This window comes from Bos indicus x Bos taurus, chromosome 1, assembly GCF_003369695.1.
Source record: "Bos indicus x Bos taurus breed Angus x Brahman F1 hybrid chromosome 1, Bos_hybrid_MaternalHap_v2.0, whole genome shotgun sequence".
Taxonomy (NCBI): domain Eukaryota; kingdom Metazoa; phylum Chordata; class Mammalia; order Artiodactyla; family Bovidae; genus Bos; species Bos indicus x Bos taurus.
Window position 1 is genome coordinate 45,586,589 of NC_040076.1, and position 22,849 is coordinate 45,609,437.

A 22,849-nucleotide genomic window follows, 5' to 3' on the forward strand; every position below is an offset into this window, starting at 1 on the left:
ACTTGAATAAAAGGAAGAAGGATATAAGAAGCCTCTCACACAGCATGTGCAATCTACCACATAGATCATATAGATCTAAACAGTTTCCTTCTCTTGCCATGAATACATGCAACATGAAAAAGGTAAGATGGGCAGATAATTTGTCTATATGCATGCTTGTTTCTCCTTTGCTAAGAATAAACTAAATCTAAAACAAGGAAACCACGTAAGCAAATTCATGCATTAGAACCACATTTATACTTCACTAAACATTTATCCAATGATCTATACCCTCTATCTTTAATCAGTTGTCAATTTAACTTTGAACTGACAAAATGCAAAACTCTGGCAAGAATGTTTGATTCTCACAGATTAATATTCTTAGCCTAAATCTTTGTAGAGTATTATTTCCAAATACTTACATTTATAAACAATCCTGAGGTTCTTGCTGGCTTCACAATGATTATTAATTATAATGGCCAGATCTAGAGATACAAAGATTGGCCACCCTGTGGTAAGTCATCTGAAGAGCCTAATTCAACAAAAGAGTAGGGATCTGGCATTCACTCTTTCTTCCTTTAGGCCTGAGCTCTGTATATGTGCTTCTATAGTAGTACAGTAGTTTCTTCTTGTTACTACATTTACCTGCATAATTAAGCTTCTGTGTTCCACAGACTGACTAAAATGTGTGCCCATTTCAAATATAGTCGTGATTCCATCCTCACACAAATTCATCCAATAATGATATTCCTCACGCCCAGGAAGTCGATCCCAAAAAGTCCTGAAGGCTTCCCAGACAGCTTCCTGGCATACTGAAAAATAAACAGAGGTATTTTTTTATGGAAAGGACTTTAGGGTTCTCACAATGACCACGGACCTGTTATTTCAGATTCCTGAGACACTCTTGCACACAGTGTCTATTCTGCAGGGACATAGGGATGATTCTCATTCAAAGCCCTTCTGTACACCCCATTTAAACTTTCTAGACCTGAAGAGAATCTGCACTCCCCACTCCTTTCCCTTGCAAAGGAAACTGATTCACCTCCTCATAGGCAGGGGTTTTTACTTCTCTTAAAAAAAAAAAATCGATGTTTATGTTTTAGCAAAGTACAGCTGATACGGAGAATATTTCAAAAGGACAAATAACCTGTGGTATATCCATATGATAGGATTAGAATTCAGTGATAAAAAGAAATGAGGCTTCAAGCCATGAAAAGACGTGGAGAAGATTTAAATGCATTTAAATGGTATGGGGAGGGAGGAGGGAGGAGGGTTCAGGATGGGGAACACGTGTATACCTGTGGCAGATTCATGTTGATATATGGCAAAACCAATACAATATTGTAAAGTTAAAAAATAAAATAAAATAAATAAAAATAAATAAATAAATGCATATTGCTAAGTAAGAGAAGACAATCTGAAAAAGCGACATACTGTATGGGTCCAAAGATAATACCTTCTGGAAAAAGCGAAACTATATAAATTGTAAAAAGATCTACGGTTGTCAGGGATTGGGGGGAGGGAAAGATCCAGGAGGTCGAAACGGATGGATTTAAGGGCAGTGAAACTATCTGTATGACACTGTAACAGTGGACACATGTCACTGTACATTTGTTAAAATCCACAGAAAACACAACAGAATGAGTGCACTCTAATGTAAATTATGAAACTACTGTCTTGAATCCTGTACTAGGGCTCAGACTATGCATCTTATCTAGTATGGAGAAATCCAGAATGGAACAAAGTCTTTTTTTAGGGTAATACAGTTTCCTTTCAGAATTGTGGAGCCCAAAACATGAGGAACAGTCAATTTACTGCATAAGGCAAGAAAAAGAAATCCTGGAGGGATGGGGTGGGGAGAGAGGTGGGAGGACACATGTTTACCTATGGCCAATTCATGTTGATGTACGGCAAAGCCATCACAATATCGTAGAGTAATTATCCTCCAATTAAAATAAATAAATAAATAAATTTTTAAAGAAATAAAAGACATACAAATTGGAAGATAAGAAATAAAACTATGTCTTTATTTGTACATGAAATAATCACCTATGTAGAAAACCCTACAGAATATATGAAAGAGCTACTAGAACCAATACGTGAGTTTACAAAGTTACGGAATAAAAGATCAATACATTAATCAACTCTATGTTTATATACTAGCAAGGAACAATCAAAGACCATTTTAAAAAAATACTGTTAACAACAGCATGAAAAAAGTGAAATAAATCTGACAAAAAGATGTATAAGATCTAAACACTAAAAATTACAAAACACTACTGAGAGAAACTGACAAAGATCAAAATAAATGAGGGGATACATCCATAGAGCAAGAGAGTCAACACTGCTAAGATTGCATCTCTTCCCAAATTGATCAACAGATTTAACACAGACCAAATCAAAATTCCAGTAGCTTTCCATGTACAAATTGGCAAGCTGATTATAATATTTATATGGAAGACAAAGGACCTAGCATAATCAAACAGATTTAAAAAGAACAAAGTTGAAGGACTTGCACTATTTGATTCAAAGACTTATTATAAAGCTTACAGTAATCAAGACAGTAAGGCATTGGCATTAAAACAGACAAATAAATCTGTGTAAGAGAATAAAAAATGAAGAAATAGATCCATCATACACAGAAGACTGATTTTCAACAAATGTACAAAAGCTAGAAAAGATAATCTTTTTAATAAATGATGCTGGAACAACTGGCTATGCAAATACGAAAAAAATTAACTTTGACTCATATACACCAAATACAAATATTAACTCACAGTAGATCAAAGACCTATATGTAAAACCAAAAAATTATAAAACTTCTACAGGAAAAAATAACAGAAAATCTTTGTGACTCTGAGCTAAGCAAACTTAGATCCAATACCAAAAGCAAGTATGAAGCAAAAAAAAACCCATCTGACATATCAAAATCTAAAACTGTTCCTCAAAAGACATTGTTAAGAAAAACAAAACAATAAACCAAACATTGGGATAAAATTTATGCAAAACATATATCTGACAATGAATTTGAATTTGGAATCCATAAAGAACTCTTATAACTCAATTATAGGACAAATAATCCAATTATTTTTTAAATCAGCAAAACATTCGGATAGAAACTTCACCAAAAAAGATATATGAATGGCAAATGAGCACATAAAAAAGTGCTCAATGTCATTAGCCTTCAAGAAAACACAAGTTAAAACCACAATAAGATGTCACTTCATATCTACTAGAATGTGGTGGTTTAGTCATTAAGTCATGTCCGACTCTTGCAACCCCATGGACTATAGCCTGCCAGGCTCCTCTGTCCACAGGATTTTCCAGGCATGGTTACTGGAGTGGGTTGCCATTTCCTTCTCCAGAGGATCTTCCTGACCCAGGAATTGAACCCAGGTCTCCTGCACTGCAGTCAGATTCTTAACCGACTGAGCTATGAGGAAAGCTGCATCTACTAGAATGGTTACAGCTTAAAAAGACCGACTATACCAAGCATTACACAGATGTGGAAAAACAAGAGTCCCAATACACCACTGGTGGTACAACTACACTGGAAAACAGTTTTGGCAACTTCTTAAAAAGTTAAACATAGAACTATCATGTGATCCATCCATTCCATTCCAATTAACCAACAGATATGAAAGCAGATTGTTCATACAAAAAAATTTTTCACAAACATTCATGACCACTTTCTCTATAATCACCAATAACTGAAAACCACCCAAATATCCCCAAATGCAGTATATCCATAAAATGTAATAATACCCCAAAATAAATGGTAATGAAGTATTGCTACATCAAAAAATCACAGATGAGTCTCAAAACAATTAAACTGAGTAAAAGAAGCTAAACAAGAGTACATAGTATGAATACATTCATATATATAAGTGTAGAAAATGCAAACAATACCTGGTAATAGAAAGCAGATTAGTGGTTACCTCAGCTCTTAGGTCAAGGGAGGTGCTCAGGGAGGAAGGGATTATAAAGGCACTTGAGAAAATGTTTGGAGGTAACTGAAAAATTCATTATCTTAATTGCAGTGATAATTTAAGGATCAATACATTTGTCAAAACTAATCAGACTATATACTATAAATATGCACAGTTTATAGGCTATATATTAAAAGGTCCAACTACTAATATAATTTTTTGAAGGGAGGATACTATTAATTACTTCCTACTCCAAGCATCCCTAAATATCTGGTTAATTTCAAAAGTCATTAAGTTGAGTGCAGTTGCTTCTTGCGTAAATGGAGATATTCTTCAAATGTGTTATACCAAACAGCAATTGATATCAAATTATCTATGAAAGGAAAAACTCAGCAAACCATTAGAGTGAATTAGTTCAGTGGAAAGAACTAAAATCCTTGGTTGAACAGTGAGTAGATCTAAACAATGTTTAAACAACTGGTTTTAGCAGCATAATCCAATTATCTCTCCAAATCTACTCAAAATCAAGACCTATGTTGAAATATTCATTTCCCCCTTCCCAGAAAAATATCTACTACTGCTTCACTGACTACACTAAAGCCTTTGTGTGAATCACATCAAACTACCAGACCACCTTACCTGTCTCCTGAGAAACCTATATGCAGGACAAGAAGCAACACTTAAACATTGAACAACTGGACATGATTCAAAATTGAGAGAAAGGAGTACAACAAGGCTGTATACTGTCCCCCTGCTTATTTAACTGCTATGCAGAGTACATCATGCAAAATGCCAGGCTGGATGAAGCACAAGCTGGAGTCAAGACCACCAGGAGAAATATCAGCAACCTCAGATACGTAGATGATACCACTCCAATGGCAGAAAATGAAGAGGAATTAAAGAGCCTTTCATGATGGTGAAAGAGGAGAGGGAAAAAGCTGGCTAAAAACTACTGTTTGAACTAAGTTCAAACAAATTTTGAACTTAGCTCAACACTGAACTAAGTTCAAACAAAATGTTTGAACTAAACATTCAAAAAACTAAGATCATGGCATTCGGTCCCACCACCTCATGGCAAACAGATGGGGAAAAAGTAGAAGCACCAACAGTTTTATTGAAATCATTGCTGCTGGTTTCAGTATTTGGACCCACCAGCCAATAAGAATATTTCTTAGTTCTTGCTTAAAAAAAATAAGACATACTGAACTGTGTAAAATGCACCCATGAAATTGAGACTGTGCTACATAAGTACTACAACACAAAGTAAACCAAGTAGATGTAGAAAATTCATCTTTTCAAAGGATGAAAGTACCAAATGTTGTCAAGATGTAAATCATTCTTTTAACTAGAGTTTCTGAATCAGTATGGAAATGGTTCTAGAAGGGGAAAAGAGACCTCTGAGAACTTCCTCTTAAAGGAGGTTAAATATACCATCAGATAAGATTAAGGAGAGGAAAATGTTGAAGTAGTGATAGATTCTCTTTTCTTGGGCTCCAAAATCACTGTGGATGATGACTGCAAGCCATGAAATTAAAAGACGTTTGTTCCTTGAAAGGAAAGCTATTGCAAACCTGAAGTGAAGTGAAGTGAAAGTCACTCAGTCGTGTACAACTATTTGCGATCCCATGGACTATACAGTCCATGTGATTCTCTAGGCCAGAATACTGGAGTGATTAGCCCTTTCCTTCCCCAGGGGATCTTCCCAACCCAGGGATTGAACCCAGGTCTCCTGCATTGCAGGCAGATTCTTTACCAACTGAGCCACAAGGGAAGCCCAAGAATACTAGAGGTGGGTAGTCTATCCTTTTGCCAGCAGATCTTCCCTACCCATGAATTGAACCAGGGTCTCCTGCATTGCAGGCAAATTCTTTACCAACTGAGCTATCAGGGAAGCCCATGGCAAACCTAGACAGCGTATTAAAAAGCAGAAGCATCACTTTGCCAACAAAGGTCTGTATGGTCAAAACTACAGGTTTTTTTTCAGTAGTCATGTACAGATGTGAGCGTTGGACCAGAAAGAAGGTGGAAGAATTGATGCTTTTGAACAGTGGTGTTGGAGAAGACTCTTGAGAGCCCCTTGGACTGCAAGGAGATCAAACTAGAAATCCTAAAGGAAATCAACCCTGAATATTCATTGGGAGGACTGATGCTGAGGCTGAAGCTCCAGTACTTTGGCCACCTGATGTGAAGAGCCGACTCAGTGGAAAAGACTGATGTTGGGAGAGATTGAAGGCAAAAGGAGAAGGGGCAACAGAGGATGAGATGGTAAGATACCATCACAGATTCAACAAACAAGGAGATAGTGGAGGACAAAGGAGCCTGGCATGCTGCAGTCCACTGAGCTGCAAAGAGTCAGACATGATTTAGTGAATGAACAACAATCTTTCCCCCATGGTAACCATAAGTTTTTTCCTACATCTGTGACTCTATTTCTATTTTGTAAATAAGTTCATTTGTACCATTTTTTTTACACTCTACATACAAGTGATACTTTATGATAAACTGGTACTTTTAAAGTACTTAAATGATTTTAAACCATGTCCATGTCCTCTCTTGAAATAACATAAACTTTTCTCTGAAGCTATATAAATACCAAATTCTTAATAAGTCTGTTTTCCATGGTTAGTAGAAAGATAATATTTGGTTCAGTCTCTACCAAAAGTATGACAAATTTTGAATTGTAAAGAAATACAACAACTGTTTTTGAACTACGTTTGAATTTCACCATGGAGCCCAAGGGTATGAATATTTGCTTACCTCGGACTTTAAAATATTTCACATGGTTTGCCACAGCCTCTGTAACACTTTCATCTGGGCAAGTTTTCACACCATTAGGAAATAAAGTAGATCGCTTTCTTCTGAGCAACCAATGTCTCTCAGTTTCTCTGCTGTCCAGAGGTTGTTTCTTTTTAGCAGATAGAGAAGAATCTGTGGATTCTGAGTCAGTCTGGAGAAAAGAAACTGTACTCTTGGGTTCTTGGATCTCTTCTAAAGACAAGTATGTTTGTGCTACAGAGTGAAAGCATAAACAAAACTGATGATGATGAATGAAGATACAGAATGAGAGGAAATAAACAAAAACTGACATCTGCACTATGTCTGGATTTTTAACTCAATGCTCAAATTACAGGCCTATATGCTTCAAGAGAATGACGTATTCAATTTTTTCTCCATTTAATTCCTCCTCTTTATTTCAAGACTGTTAGTTATTGAAACCAAGTATATATTCAATTTCAACACAAGAAATAAGAAGAGGTAAGGTGTGAATCAAGAAACATTAATGAAGAGGAAAACCAGAATTATTGAAGAAATTATCACACAGTTTAAATGAAGCAATATTAAAGATTGATAGAGTAATATTTGATTCAATTCCTTACAGCAATCATATCAAATAATGTTTTTAGAGAAAATATACTACAGATATAAAGAAAAATTTAAAAAGTAACACAGATTTTTAAATACCTGTTAACGATGGAAGGTTTCCTTCTATCAGGACAAATATCAAAATACACAGAGAAATCTTCCCAAAATGAGGAAACATAATCATTTGAGCCAAAACCAAAAGGAGGAGGAGAGGCCAAACTCTGTAACTGAAAAGCCTTGAAATGTCCAGTAACAAACTGTTACAGAAGAAGTCTAACATTTATAAGTTTATCTTTAAGAACTAACAACCATTCCAACATCATTATAAATTAGCTGAATAAAAATGGTGTCCTTTCAAAGTACCTCTCCCTTCTTTTCTGAAATAACTAACATGCTATGAGAGCAGGAGAGATAAGCTAATTAGGACAGATGGGAAGAGACAATTTCTTTGTTCTAATCTAGTCAGCTAAGCTCTTTATTAACACTATCCTTGCCTTTAATAAGCAGTCCACATAAAAATAATGTTTCCCCAAAAATAATAATGTTACACATACAACTCAGAATTTTACAATTTTTCTCCATCTATTAGATTTACATATTCTCTGATATTCTCTACAACTGATTTAGAAGCATAAAATGCCCAGACCAACTATACTTGTCTACATCAGAAATAGAGAACTACATATAAAATAAAATCAGTTTTCTTGGAGCTGTTTCTGTTTATAATAAATCTACTGTCTTGTAAGCTACTGTCTGTCCCTCCTTGATTAACAAACTTGAAAATCTTCCACTGTAACCACTCTATCTCCTTCCTCATCTATAAAATAGAACAGGAATAGTAAAAATAACTCATGATAGAGATAGTGTAAGCATTACAGAAATATTAAACTTTTTCTAAATCCTAGTTAAGTGACTGGCTTATGACTTTAAAAAGAAAGTCAAGTTTGTTTTTTTATCCCAAGAATTGTGAAATAAAAACAGTATTAGCTTCTTTAAGAAGGCTTTCCCTTTCCACTGACAACGCTCTTGCAACCTCTCTACCAGCTCTCAGTATCACAGTCACACACATACCCTAAGCTGAACACACTCTGGTGATGCCAAAGAAACCATGATTTTTTTAAACAAGCATACTGAAACTGTTCATGTGTTCATTTCTCCTATTAGACTATAAATGACCTAGGAATAAGAGCTGTCATTCATTTTTTTCTACCTTGTACATTTCCTGATAGTAGCAGATGCTCAAAAAATGTTCCCTGAACCGACAATCAAAATTAGCATATGCCTGTTAAAACAGAAGAAAAATTAATCTAAGCATCAACTATATGACATGTACTGAGTATCACACAATTTAAAATTTCTATCTAAAAATCGGTCACCTTTTGTAAGGAAAAAAATTACACCTCAGCCTAATGAATTGGAAATATGTTTAATATAAAATGTTGGTATTCTCAAAGCATTATTTCCATATGAATTTACGAAAATGGATTTTAAACAATCTTCAAAACATATAAGGGACAGTGGTTTCTTTGAAAAACATACAAACAAAAGTTAAGAAGTCACAATAAGATGTATTATATACTTGTTTTCCCAAAATTAGATATACAAAACAATGAATAGTCATCTAAAAAAGTTCCCTCCCCAACAAAGACACTGGGAATGAAACATGTAATTATAACTGTTTTTATAGGAACTCTCCAAAGGACAAATATCTTTAACAATAAAAAGGTGATGACACAAACATAAGGACACTAAGGCTTAACTCAAGTCACATGATTCTGAAATAAAACATCCCAATTGTTAGCTTCATCTTAAATTGCCTTTCCTTCACTGCTATACAATTACAACATAAATCTAAGAGATGCCTAAAAGAGAAGATTAAAATAATATTATTAAAAAAATTTTCTTATCTGAGAAAATACAATATAATTGTCCCCTCAAAATATTCCTGATAACATTAGAAGGTTGTAAAGAGTTGAATCATATGTAATACCATCATTATCACATCAATTCAGGACTGTTACCTGTCAGAACATTTAATAAAAACTTATGCTCCATCTGGTTCTTAAGTCTCTAAAAATTACAATTGAAAAATATAAAAGCAATGAAAGCAATCTGGCTTTTGCAGACAAATACTGGGTAAACAGAGCTATAAAATTATGTATTCAGTCCTAACAATTAGTATATAAGAATTCGAGGATTTTTTTTTAATTAAAGTTATGAAGACACCAGTTTTATCTTCTATACTTACAGAAACTGTATACATATTCTGGGATGTCAGAGTAGGATAGGAGTCAATATTTACATAGCTATACCTCAAATAAACTAAGTTGAGCTACATATGCAATTTTTTGTGATAGCTAAATTTTTTGCTCCAAATTCACTCTGAATGAACGAACTAAATTCTCAGATCCCCACACATGACAGCAAAAGAAACAAAACAAACAACAGTTAGAGGAACAGTTCCATTTAGCAACTGAGAAAAATAAGCTGCGCTTTGAAAGAGTGAATTCTTATCACCATCCTAACATTGTTTTCTCTTATGCTATACAGAAGGGATGCCGTAAATGGCATTTTCTGAAGCCTTGATACTAAATTCTTTTTTAAAAAAAATACATAGTATTCATACTGCATGCTTGAGCTGCAAAGAATAAAACTACAATACAATGTGACTTGTCAACCAATTTGACAAGCACTGGGGCTGGCACCAGGGAGGACCTAACTCCCTTCCACTCCCAGTTATGTGGAAGTACAGATCACACAGCTGTATTATCTACAAAAACATTCCCACATTACATATACTATTGCATAATCCAATCATATTTAATCAGAAAATATTTATGAAATATTTTGAATCAAATATTTATGAAACTTTAATTCCTATCTAATACATTAATCTATATTACACCCATTTGCACTCCATCTATCAGATCCCAACAATTCTAATCATATGTCTTATATATTTTAAATAATGTACAATGACTTATAAAACTACTGCAAGTTATTTTCTTCTCTGTGAGCTGGCCGACACAAATGCCGGTAAGCGGCTTTCCGGTAATCGTATAGAGCATCTGTGTCATGTTTGTACAGATTAACTAGCTACTGCTGCCCTTCTGCTGCTGTAAATGAAGCTTCAAAATGAGCTCTCGAATATCTTCCCGTTTGGTCTTTATTACATGACGAGGGAACCATTTCTCCAGATGAATTGGAAGTTCAAAGTTAACAATAGGATCCTAATGAGAGAAAAGACAATGTAATCACTTTAGCAGTATAATTCAAATTCGCTCAAAATTCATTTTTATAAGAAATGAGAAATTGCTAACTTTTTAAAATAACAAATCCCACTGCTGGGCATACACACTGAGGAAACCAGAAGGGAAAGAGACATGTGTACCCCAATGTTCATCACAGCATTGTTTATAATAGCCAGGACATGGAAGCAACCTAGATGTCTATCAGCAGATGAATGGATAAGAAAGCTGTGGTACATATACACAATGGAGTATTACTCAGCCATTAAAAAGAATACATTTAAATCAGTTCTAATGAGATGGATGAAACTGGAGCCTATTATACAGAGTGAAGTAAGCCAGAAGGAAAAACACCAATACAATATAATAACGCATATATATGGAATTTAGAAAGATGGTAACAATAACCCTGTGTACGAGACAGCAAAAGAGACACTGATGTATAAAACAGTCTTATGGACTCTGTGAGAGAGGGAGAGGGTGGGATGATTTGGGAGAATGACATTGAAACATGTAAAATATCATGTATGAAATGAGATGCCAGTCCAGGTTCGATGCACCATACTGGATGCTTGGGGCTAGTGCACTGGGACGACCCAGAGGGATGGTATGGGGAGGGAGGAGGGAGGGGGGTTCAGGAAGGGGAACACATGTATACCTGTGGCGGATTCATTTTGATATTTGGCAAAACTAATACAATTATGTAAAGTTTAAAAATAAAATTAAAAAAAATAACAGCTTTAGTGAGACATAATTCACATAACATACAATTCACCTAAAGTATTCAATCGAATGATTTTCAGTATATTCAAAGTTGTGCAACCATCACCACAATCAACTTCAGAGTATTTTCATTAAACTGCTAACTTTCGAACATCAAAATTAAACACCATATGTTCTGCTACAATTCATTTAAGTGAATTAGCGCAAACAGAATTAGTAAACAATGATTCAGTACAACATAGAAGTCAGGTTGGTTTGAACACAATCTTCTCCAACATGTTACTATTTTGTACTATTAAAACAAAGAGAAAAGTCAGCAGTAAATGAAGAATCTCAGATAAAAAACAGAAAATTCTACATTAGTACCTTCTTTTAGTCTAGGAAAACAACCAATTTAGTAGTTTCAAGAATTGCTACATTTTCCATTATGTTAAGCTTAACAAGGAAGTTGCAACTGCAAAGACAATTCTGCCTGTCTTCAAGAAAATAAACAAATAAATGCTGAAGACTACCCTAGATCAAGAACCTGATCTGCCTCTTGAGAAATCTGTATGCAGGTCAGGAAGCAACAGCTAGAACTGGACATGGAACAACAGACTGGTTCCAAATAGGAAAAGGAGTACATCAAGGCTGTATATTGTCACTCTGCTTATTTAACTTATATGCAGAGTACATCATGAGAAACGCTGGACTGGAAGAAGCACAAGCTGGAATCAAGATTGCCGAGAGAAATAGCAATAACCTCAGATATGCAGATGACACCACCCTTATGGCAGAAAGTGAAGAGGAACTAAAAAGCCTCTTGATGAAAGTGAAAGAGGAGAGTGAAAAAGTTGGCTTAAAGCCCAACATTCAGAAAACGAAGATCATGGCATCCGGTCCCATCACTTCACGGGAAATAGATGGGGAAACAGTGGAAACAGTGTCAGACTTAATTTTTGGGGGCTCCAAAATCACTGCAGATGGTGAGTGCAGCCATGAAATGAAACGACGCTTTCTCCTTGGAAGGAAAGTTATGACCAACCTAGACAGCATATTCAAAAGCAGAGACATAACTTTGCCAACAAAGGTCCGTCTAGTCAAGGCTATGGTTTTTCCCGTGGTCATGTATGGATGTGAGTGTTGGACTGTGAAGAAGGCTGAGCGCCGAAGAATTGATGCTTTTGAACGTGGTGTTGGAGAAGACTCTTGAGAGTCCCTTGGACTGCAAGGAGATCCAACCAGTCCATTCTGAAGGAGATCAGCGCTGGGATTTCTTTGGAGGGAATGATGCTAAAGCTGAAACTCCAGTAGTTTGGCCACCTCATGCGAAGAGCTGACTCATTGGAAAAGACTCTGATGCTGGGAGGGATTGAGGGCAGGAGGAGAAGGGGACGACAGAGGATGACATGGCTGGATGGCATCACTGACTCGATGGACTTGAGTCTGAGTGAACTCCGGGAGTTTGTGATGGACAGGGAGGCCTGGCGTGCTGCGATTCATGGGGTCGCAAAGAGTCGGACACGACTGAGCGACTGAACTGACCCTAGATCATGTTTATAAATCTGATGAAACTATTAGAAGCTAGGTGTAAGAAGGACTTACTTAAAAAGGAAATTAAGAATCCCAGGGTTTAAAGCTGAAATGATGGGCTGACTGTGATTCTAGGAGCATATGTCAGTGGAGATTTAACTGTGCAAGTATTTTTATTAGAATTAATGTTGTTTTTCTTAGGCCTAGTTACAAAGTTCCACAGGTTTTGAGTGATCAATCTGAAACCTGTTTTTTTCCACCCACTGTCTGTTATATTACTGCACAAATTTGTGAAACACAAGGTTTAGTTTTTTGAGTTCCCCACCCCCTAGGAATCTTAAGTGGTGCTACAACCTAAATGAGATGTATACTCTACAGACTAGGGCTACATAAAGTAGAATTATATAGCAGATTCAGAATATGTTATGTAATAAGACATTCTGGATAATCTAAAAACAAAATCAAATCTCTTTGGAAAGAGTATTAGAAGATCAGAATTCTCATCCTATAAGGCAGTTCCAGTGTAGAATAAAAAAGGAAAAAGAAAACATAATAACACATTTAGTGGTTTCCATTGTGTATACCATCTTCTACTATAATCAATTCTCCCCAATTATATCAAAAGTTGTAACTGCATACTATAACCTTCATGCTTTGAAAGTACATTTAAGGATTATCTAAACAAGCCTCTGGTCAAAAATACCCTGTTTCTACAGCCATCTTCATAAATAATACTGGTTATGACTGAAGTAATAAGCTAACAGTTAAAAAAAAAAAAGTGATTCCTTACTATTTAAAACTCTTTTTAATGTTGCTACAGTTCGTATAGAATCTCTGACGAGCTAGAAAATAATACCCATTCTTGTCATTGTACTTATGTAGCTCATGGTTTTCTGAGATTCTTCAATACACAAGTCTTTGGTCTTAAAATTTTTCTTCAGCTTTGTCTGTCTTATTCTCTCTCTGCCTCGAATCCATCTGCGACTCCAATTATATATGTAAACTCCAATTAGACTTTTGACTGTACCATACTTGTCTCTTTTGCGCTGCTCTCTTCTTTACATGCTTTTTCCTTTCTTAGCTACAGTGGGATACTTTCTAGTGTCTTTTTTTAAAGTTCCCTAATCCTGTCTTCTGTTGTATTCAGTCTGCTATTAAACCCAGCCAGTAAGTTCTTAATTTTAGATATATCAGTATGCACTTTCAGTTCTAGAATATCCACTCAACACTTTTTTTAAAAGCAGATTCCATTTTCACCCATATTGTTCATCTTTGACTATTTTCTCCAATAAATTAATCAAATTATTTTAAAGTTCTTATCTTTTAACTCCAATATTTGGGTTATATATGGTTCTATGTCTTTTTTTTTTTTTTTTCTTGATTACCTCTAACATTTTCCTGCTTCTTTGCTTGCCCAATAATTTGTGATTATATGTTAGTAACTGTGAATAAAAAACTTATTTATATCTTTACATACCTTAAAGAAGCTTTCCACATATTGCAGTAAATACACACCACAATCACTGCTATTATCCTGTTTAGGAACTTTAGGGCACAGGTCCACCATGTTTGTTTTGCTGAATTCACGATGAGTTTTTCGTTTAACTTCCCATTCTACCTCTAAATACCTTAAATCAACAAAATGTAGAGTGACGTGAATAGAACTTTCTTTACTGTTATGTAAACTTTCACAAGGACTTCCCTGGTGGCTCAGATGGTAAAGTGTCTGTCTACAATGCAGGAGACCTGGGTTAGAGCCCTGGGTTGGGAAGATCCCCTGGAGAAGGAAATGGCAACCCACTCCAGTACAATTGCCTGGAAAATCCCATGGACAGAGGTGCCTGGTAGGCTACAGTCTATGGGGTCGCAAAGAGTCGGACACGACTGAGCGACTTCACTTTCACTTTTCACTTTCAAACTTTCACGAAGATGTAAAAGCATCTGCTGCCAAATATGTTGCCTCCAGCCACATTTCAAAACACTTAAACCTTAACAGCACAAATTATAACTTGTGAGGCTTCAAAAATGCTAATAAAATCATCTGAGTTTCAAACTAAAAACTAGACTTTTTTCAACAACTCAACTTTTACAACTTATATAAGTCACTTATATTTACAAAGTAAACTTCAGTTGTTAGTTTTTTCCAGATCCTATAGCAAATTTTAAAATTACCAACAGACACACAAAATAAGAATGTGAAAGAGTTTTTTCCTAAAGTGTTACTTTTGTTCAATTGTGAATACAAATTTCAAATTTACTTTTGATATAAATCCTTGAGAAATGTTTTATACATAATGGGGTTATTATTAATTAGATTTATAGACCTCACCTAAGTACTTAATAAAATATAACTTCTGATCTAATTTTTTAAGTAATTCTTAAGGCAACTTACCAATTATTGAGATTATAGTAAAATCATCACTACTTACTCTCGTAAATTCTGAACTGTGTTTTGTATAGAAGCAGCTTTCAAGGAATCTAGTATGAGAATGCATGGCCTATGAAAAGCAAAGAAAGAAATCAAGATGTACGTATTTGTATATGAAGTAAACATAAATATCTAAACTATGTGTTACAGCATGTACGCACCTTTTACACATCTTCTTTGGTACTGTCACATTCATCTCAGGACTCTGAAATAACATGAATTTTTATGACTTTGAAATTAAAGCCAGTTTGAATAAATAAATTTTCAGTCATTTTAAAAAATGTTTCAAATAACTTTAAAATTTCAAATGAGAGTTCTTTTCATCATCTCAACTAAGCCAAATTCGTTTTTAAAATTTATTATTTTCTGTCACTGGTGAAAGACTTTATAAACTTTTACATGTGACCTTAAGAAGTTATGGAGCTTTAAAATAGCCTAAAAACAAACTGGAACTTGAATTACTTGTATTCAGAGTTGCCATCTTAAACAAAGATAAACAAGTTAATTGAATCTGTCCTTAATCACATTTTCTTAACTCAGTAAATGAAGTCAGTAGCGACACACTTCTCCCTTTTGAAGCACAAGAAGCAAAGTATTAATGTATATTAAGGGACAAGAGAGGGCTTCCCTTGTGGCTCAGCTGGTAAAGAATCACCTGCAAAGTGGGAGACCTGGGTTCAGTCCCTGGGTTGGGAAGATCCCTCGGAGCAGGGAAAGGCTTCCCACTCCAGTATTCTGGTCTGGAGAATTCCATGAACTGTATAGTCTACGGGGTTGCAAAGAGTTGGACACAACTGAGCAACTTTTCACTTTCACTTTCAAGGACAAGAGATGGGGTATTTTGTTATTTTTGCTGACAAATTTAAGAATCAATAGATCAAACTTTCTTTAATATGCAGAACTTCTCAGTTATCTTTATTATGCTAATATAACAGTAAATCTCAAAGACGGAAATAGAACACAGGATTTACTCAGCTTCAGTTCAGTTAAGTCGCTCAGTCGTGTCCGACTCTTTGCGACCCCATAGACTGCATACAGCACGCCAGGCCTCTTTGTCCCGGCAATCTTGATTCCAGCTTGTGCTTCTTCGAGTCCAGAGTTTCTCATGATGTACTCTGCATATAAGTTAAATAAGCAGGGTGACAATTTACAGCCTTGACGTACTCCTTTTCCTATTTGGAACCGGTCTGTTGTTCCATGTCCAGTTCTAACTGTTGCTTCCTGACCTGCATACAAATTTCTCAAGAGGCAGATCAGGTGGTCTGGTATTCCCATCTCTTTCAGAATTTTCCACAGTTTATTGTGATCCACACAGTCAAAGGCTTTGGCATAGTCAATAAAGCAGAAATAGATGTTTTTCTGGAACTCTCTTGCTTTTTCCATGATCCAGCAGATGTTGGCAATTTGATCTCTGGTTCCTCTGCCTTTTCTAAAACCAGCTTGAACTTCAGGGAGTTCACGGTTCACATATTGCTGAAGCCTGGCTTGGAGAATTTTGAGCATTACTTTACTAGCGTGTGAGATGAGTGCAATTGTGCAGTAGTTTGAGTATTCTTTGGCATTGCCTTTCTTTGGGATTGGAATGAAAACTGATCTTTTCCAGTCCTGTGGCCACTGCTGAGTTTTCCAAATTTGCTGGCATACTGAGTGCAGCACTTTCACAGCATCATCTTTCAGGATTTGAAATAGCTCAACTGGAATTCCATCACCTCCACTAGCTTTGTTCATAGTGATGCTTTGTAAGGCCCACTTGACTTCACATTACAGGATGTCTGGCTCTAGGGGAGTGATCACACCATCATGATTATCTGGGTCATGAAGATCTTTTTTGTGTAGTTCTTCTGTATATTCTTGCCATCTCTTCTTAATATCTTCTGCTTCTGTTAGGTCCATACCATTTCTGTCCTTTATCGAGCCCATCTTTGCATGAAATGTTCCCTTGGTAGCTCTAATTTTCTTGAAGAGATCTCTAGTCTTTCCCATTCTGTTGTTTTCCTCTATTTCTTTGCATTAATCGCTGAGGAAGGCTTTCTTATCTCTTTTTGCTATTCTTTGGAACTCTGCATTCAGATGCTTATATCTTTCCTTTTCTCCTTTGCTTTTGCCTCTCTTCTTTTCACAGCTATTTGTAAGGCCTCCCCAGACAGCCATTTTGCTTTTTTGCATTTCTTTTCCATGGGGATGGTCTTGATCCTTGTCTCCTGTACAATGTCACAAACCTCATTCCATAGTTCATCAGGCACTCTATCTATCAGATCTAGGCCCTTAAATCTATTTCTCACTTCCACTGTATAATCATAAGGGATTTGACTTAGGTCATACCTGAATGGTCTAGTGGTTTTCCCTACTTTCTTCAATTTAAGTCTGAATTTGGCAATAAGGAGTTCATGATCTGAGCCACAGTCAGCTCCTGGTCTTGTTTTTGCTGACCGTATAAGCGTCTCCATCTTTGGCTGCAAATAATATAATCAATCTGATTTTGTTGTTGACCATCTGGTGATGCCCATGTATAGAGTCTTCTCTTGTGTTGTTGGAAGAGGGTGTTTGTTATGACCAGTGCATTTTCTTGGCAAAACTCTATTAGTCTTTGCCCTGCTTCATTCCGTATTCCAAGGCCAAATTTGCCTGTTACTCCAGGTGTTTCTTGACTTCCAACTTTTGCATTCCAGTCCCCTATAATGAAAAGGACATCTTTTTTGGGTGTTAGTTCTAAAAGGTCTTGTAGGTCTTCAATAGTTCAACTTCAGCTTCTTCAGCATTACTGGTTGGGGCATAGACTTGGATTACTGTGGTACTGAATGGTTTGCTTTGGAAACGAACAGAGATCATTCTGTCATTTTTGAGATTGCATCCAAGTACAGCATTTCGGACTCTTTTGTTGACCATGATGTTACTCAGTTACTCGGCTTAACTGACTTTAAAATCTTTTTTATCATAAATGCATCTTAAAACAGAACTCAATTTGGGAAACCTGCCTCTAGAAGCAAGAAAAAAACTCCCCTATTCTGCCACGGTGACATTAAAGAAGAAAACCTTCCTTCTGCCCAGTCTGTTCCAGTGACAATAAAGACATAAGCCTTTGCCAGCGAGGCTACTGCTATCTGTATGTAAGAAAAATAATTAGGTGACTACCTTAATCAATTAAGATACCAAATCTAGACCATAAATATCAGTTTAGAGGTATATTTGAAGAAAAGTTAACAGTAACTATCTTAGCCACAGAAGTCATATGGATTAACCATGAGTCCACTTTGAATGATTTTTACCAACAATTTATAAAAATAGAAAGTGGAATGTAAAATATTGTATAGGAGGTGGTGACCAAAACCATCCCAAAGGAAAAAAAAAATGCAAGAAGGCAAAGTGGTTGTCTGAGGAGGCTGAGAAAAGTAGAGAAGCAAAAGGCAAGAGGAAAAGAGAAAGATATACCCAACTGAATGCAGAGTTAAGGAGAATAGTAAGGAGAGATAAGAAAGCTTTTTTACATAACCAATACAAAGAAATAAAGGGAAACAATAGAAAGGGAAAGACTAGAGATCTCTTCAAGAAAATTGGAGATATCAAGAGAACATTTCATGCAACAATGGGCATGAAAAAAGAAACAGTAAGGACCTAACAGAAGCAGAAGGGATTAAGGAGCAGCAGCAAGAATATATAGAACTATACAAAAAAAGGTGTTAATGACCTGGATTAATGGTCTGTATAACCATGATAGTGTGGTCACTCACCTAGAAATAGAAAACCTGGAGTGTGACATCAAGTGGGCTTTAGGAAGCATTACTATGAACAAAGCTAGTGGAGGTGATGGAGCTATTTCAGTTGAGCTATTTCAAATCCTAAAAGATAATGCTGTTAAAGTGCTCACTCAATATATCAGCAAATTTGGAAAACTCAGCAGTAGCCACAGGACTAGAAAAAGTCAGTTTTCAATCCAGTCCCAAAGAAGGGCAATGCCAAAGAATGTTCAAACTATCACACAATTGCATTCATTTCACATGCTAGGAAAGTAAATGCTAAAAACCCTTCAAGCTAGGCTTCAGCAGTATGTGAACTGAGAATTTCCAGATGTACAAGCTGGATTTAGAAAAGGCAGAGGAAATAGAGATCAAATTGCCAACATTCATTGGATCATAGAGAAAGCAATGGAATTCCAGAAAAACATCCACTTCTGCTTCACTGACTATGCAAAAAGCCTTTGACTATGGAAAATTCTTAAAAGACATGGGAATACCAGACCACCTTACCTGTCTCCTGAGAAACCTATATGTGGGTCAAGAAGCAACAGTCAGAACTGGACATGGAACAACAGAATGGTTCAAAATTGGGAAAGGAGTATGTCAAGGCTGTATACTGTCACCCTGCTTATTTAACTTCTATAAGGAGTACATCATATGAAATGCTGGACTGGATGAATCATAGGCTGGAATCAAGATGGTCAGGAAAAATATCAACAACCTCAGGTATGCAAATGATACTACTCTAGTGGCAGAAAGTGAAGAACTAAAGAGCCTCTTGATGTTGGTGAAAGAGGAGAGTAAAAAAGCTGGCTTTAAACTCAACAGTCAAAAAACTAAGATCATGGCATCTGGTCCCATCACTTCATGGCAAACAGAAGAGGAAAAAGTAGAAAGAGTGACAGATTTAGGTTCCAAAATCACTGTGGATGTTGACTGCAGCCATGAAAAGACACTTGGTCCTTGGAAGGAAAGCTAGACAAACCTACACAGTGTATTAAAACCAGAGACACACTTTGCTGACAAAGGTTTGTATAGTCAAAGCTATGGTTTTTCCAGCAGTCATGTACAGATGTGAGAGCAGGAACTTAAAGAAGGCTGAAAGTGAAAGTCACTCAGTCATGTCAGACTCTTTGCAACTCCATCAACTATACAGTCCATGGAATTCTCTAGGCTAGAATACTGGAGTGGGTAGCCTTTCCCTTCTCCAGGGAATCTTCCCAACCCAGGGATCGAATCCCATCTCCCACATTACAGGCGGATTCTTTACCAGCTGAGCCACAAGGGAAGCCCAAAGAAGGCTGAGCACTGAAAAATTGATGCTTTTGAATTGTGTTGTTGGATAAGACTCTTGAGAGTCTCTGGACTGCAAGGAGATCCAACCAGTCAATCCTAAAAGAAATCAACCCTGAATATTGATTGGAGGACTGATGCTGAAGCTGAAGCTCCAATACTTTGACCACCTGATACAAAGAGCTGTCTCATTGAAAAAGACCCTGATGCTGGGAGAGACTGAGGGCAGGAAGAGAAGGAGGCAACAGAGGATGAGAAGGTTGGATAGCATCACCAACTCCATGGACATGTATTTGAGCTCCCACTAACTCTGGGAGATAGTGAAGGACAGGGAAGCCTGGCATGCTGTAGTCCATGGGATCACAAAGAGTTGGATATGACAGCAAGTGAACAACAATTATTGCAAAAATTGATGAAATGATGAAGAATAAAAGTACATTTTCCCATAGAAATTGGAAAATTAGCTGACCAAGAAAGATGATCAGATAGACTACTAAATAAATGAATCTAGGAAGTTAAAGTAAGATAAACAGATGCAAAAAGAAAGACAATTTCCCTTGATATCTTTCCTATACCAACAAAATAAATCAAAGAATCATGCTGCTGCTGCTGCTGCTAAGTCGCTCTGTGCGACCCCATAGACGGCAGCCCATCAGGCTCCCCCGTCCCTGGGATTCTCCAGGCAAGAATAATGGAGTAGGTTGCCATTTCCTTCTCCAATGCATGAAAATGAAAAGTGAAAGTGAAGCCGCTCAGTCGTGTCAGACTCTTAGTGACCCCATGGACTGCAGCCCACCAGGCTCCTCCATCCATGGGATTCTCCAGGCAAGAGTACTAGAGTGGGCTGCCACTGCCTTCTCATAAATCAGCATAATTTAATCATATGGTCCACCTGTATCTGTCATAGCCTACCTAGCTAAGCCTTATTTGAGAGAGAGAATTGTTATATTCATGAGTTTTCCTCCCTTCACATTTATAAAAACACACTTACTTGAGAATCTTCTGTACCTGAGGACAGTGCGGAAGAAGTATGCAGATCATTATCTAGTTAGAAATAACAAAACAGTTATGTGTGTTTATTTTATGTCTACTACAAAGTAGAGGGATAAAAAATGTAATGTGTATGCACACTAGTAGTTAAAGGAAAAAGAATACCTGGGAACTACTCGATTTTTTTTAATGGTTAATATTACAAAAAAATTCAAGTGATAGATAAAACAGACAATGCTTAATCAGCTGTCATCAGACAATACATAAACCCTACAGCCAAATCTTGAAATACCAGTTAGCTGGGCCAGTTTCCTATAAAAAGACAACCTTCATAGAATGCTCATTTATCAAAATCTCTGCTGTTTTAACGCAGAGGTCCATTAATTCGCCTAGTAATAATTCTTCTAACACATGATCATAGGGTATTGCATAAATAAACTTTTACAGCACAGGAGAATTAGACAAAATTGAAAATAATCAGTTATTTTTTCAGTTTTTCTTTCTCCCACAAAAGATACAGGCTTTGGCTAGTATTAATGTTAATGACTAATATTAATTGTGCTTGCTGCTTAGGCTACAGCTATAAAATATAGTTTGATTTTTTTCTCAAAGAAAGTAGGCTTATTTACCTACTTAAGATCTATCTGGGTTGCAACATAAAAATCATGGAAGAAAGAGACCCCTATATTACCTAATAAAATTACAAGTGTCGACACAACCTGTCTTGATTTATACCAAGAGAAAGAAAAAAAGAGTAGATTTCAAGTTATGCCTGAAGATACATGATATGAATTCTTAGCAAGAATATTTTATAAAAAGTGCTATGATAAACTTAACAGTATAACTTTAAAATTACATTTTGTTTATACATGAGTCTACATGAAAATTTCAGATATTCTAATAAACTAAATGATAAAAAATAATTATACTATTTATACAACCTTGCAACCTCATATTGTTCTCTATAATCATTTTACCTTTGCCATCATTATTAAAAATATGATCCACATTAAGTTTATCACCTATTGTTCTGCTGTCATGGTGGGATTCCTCAGCCTGGGAGTACTGGGGTATAGTTTGTGGAAAATCTTCATATACAACTTCTTCTAACCATGGAAAACAAATGACTGCAAGATACCAGTGAGACCTGTTGAAAAAGAAATATAATCTTAACACAAAATCTAAACAATATAGAAGAATATGTTCTAGAACTATAGCTGAGAAGGTGGGTATGACAAATATTAATTCTGAAGAAGTTCACTGTAATATCTGAACAAACATTTCACAACTAATTTAAAAAGTACTACGACTTCTTAGGGTAAAATCTGAGTAATTCAAACTTACTTTTATATAATTAATATTTCCTGCTGAGGATTTGCTTTAATAAATAAACAGACTTACAGCATCATCTTTTTTTCTTTTAGTGCTTAAAGAGTTTGTTCTCTTAAATATTTGAAGATTCACCCTGAATGCTTTTTCTTTTTTGTTTAGAAAATCTTTTCTTGAGTACCTCTCACCTCCAAAAAAAAAACTATATGCCTCAGTCATTATAGTCTTGTGGGCATTTGTCATTTTATTTTTTTTACTATATACAACATCAGCACTGTCAAACCAAAATCCAAGACAAATAATCTCATTTATTTTAGCTAC

At 36.0% G+C, this 22,849-nt stretch overlaps 2 protein-coding genes across 14 annotated transcripts in view; both read right to left on the reverse strand.

Annotated features, from left to right (window-relative positions):
- The window catches only part of IMPG2 (interphotoreceptor matrix proteoglycan 2), a 74,102-nt gene extending 65,526 nt beyond the window's left edge, over positions 1 to 8,576 (reverse strand). For all 3 annotated transcript variants that reach the window (XM_027561518.1, XM_027561604.1, XM_027561435.1), the window contains exons 1-3: positions 7,371 to 8,576; positions 6,666 to 6,917; positions 625 to 791 (exon numbers count right to left, since the gene is read on the reverse strand). In XM_027561518.1, coding sequence (XP_027417319.1) covers positions 625 to 791; positions 6,666 to 6,917; positions 7,371 to 7,551 — 600 coding nt within the window. In that variant the 5' untranslated portion in view covers positions 7,552 to 8,576. The remainder of the gene's footprint in view (positions 1 to 624; positions 792 to 6,665; positions 6,918 to 7,370) is intronic.
- A 105-nt stretch (positions 8,577 to 8,681) lies between these two features.
- SENP7 (SUMO specific peptidase 7) overlaps positions 8,682 to 22,849 on the reverse strand; it is a 170,799-nt gene continuing 156,631 nt past the window's right edge. For 9 of the 11 annotated variants that reach the window (XM_027561898.1, XM_027562138.1, XM_027562102.1 and 6 more), the window contains 6 exons: positions 22,222 to 22,346; positions 21,201 to 21,253; positions 15,344 to 15,387; positions 15,184 to 15,252; positions 14,232 to 14,382; positions 8,682 to 10,501 (listed from right to left, as the gene is read on the reverse strand). In XM_027561898.1, coding sequence (XP_027417699.1) covers positions 10,364 to 10,501; positions 14,232 to 14,382; positions 15,184 to 15,252; positions 15,344 to 15,387; positions 21,201 to 21,253; positions 22,222 to 22,346 — 580 coding nt within the window. In that variant the 3' untranslated portion in view covers positions 8,682 to 10,363. The remainder of the gene's footprint in view (positions 10,502 to 14,231; positions 14,383 to 15,183; positions 15,253 to 15,343; positions 15,388 to 21,200; positions 21,254 to 22,221; positions 22,347 to 22,849) is intronic. The other 2 variants (XM_027561836.1, XM_027562205.1) reach the window with 1 other exon arrangement.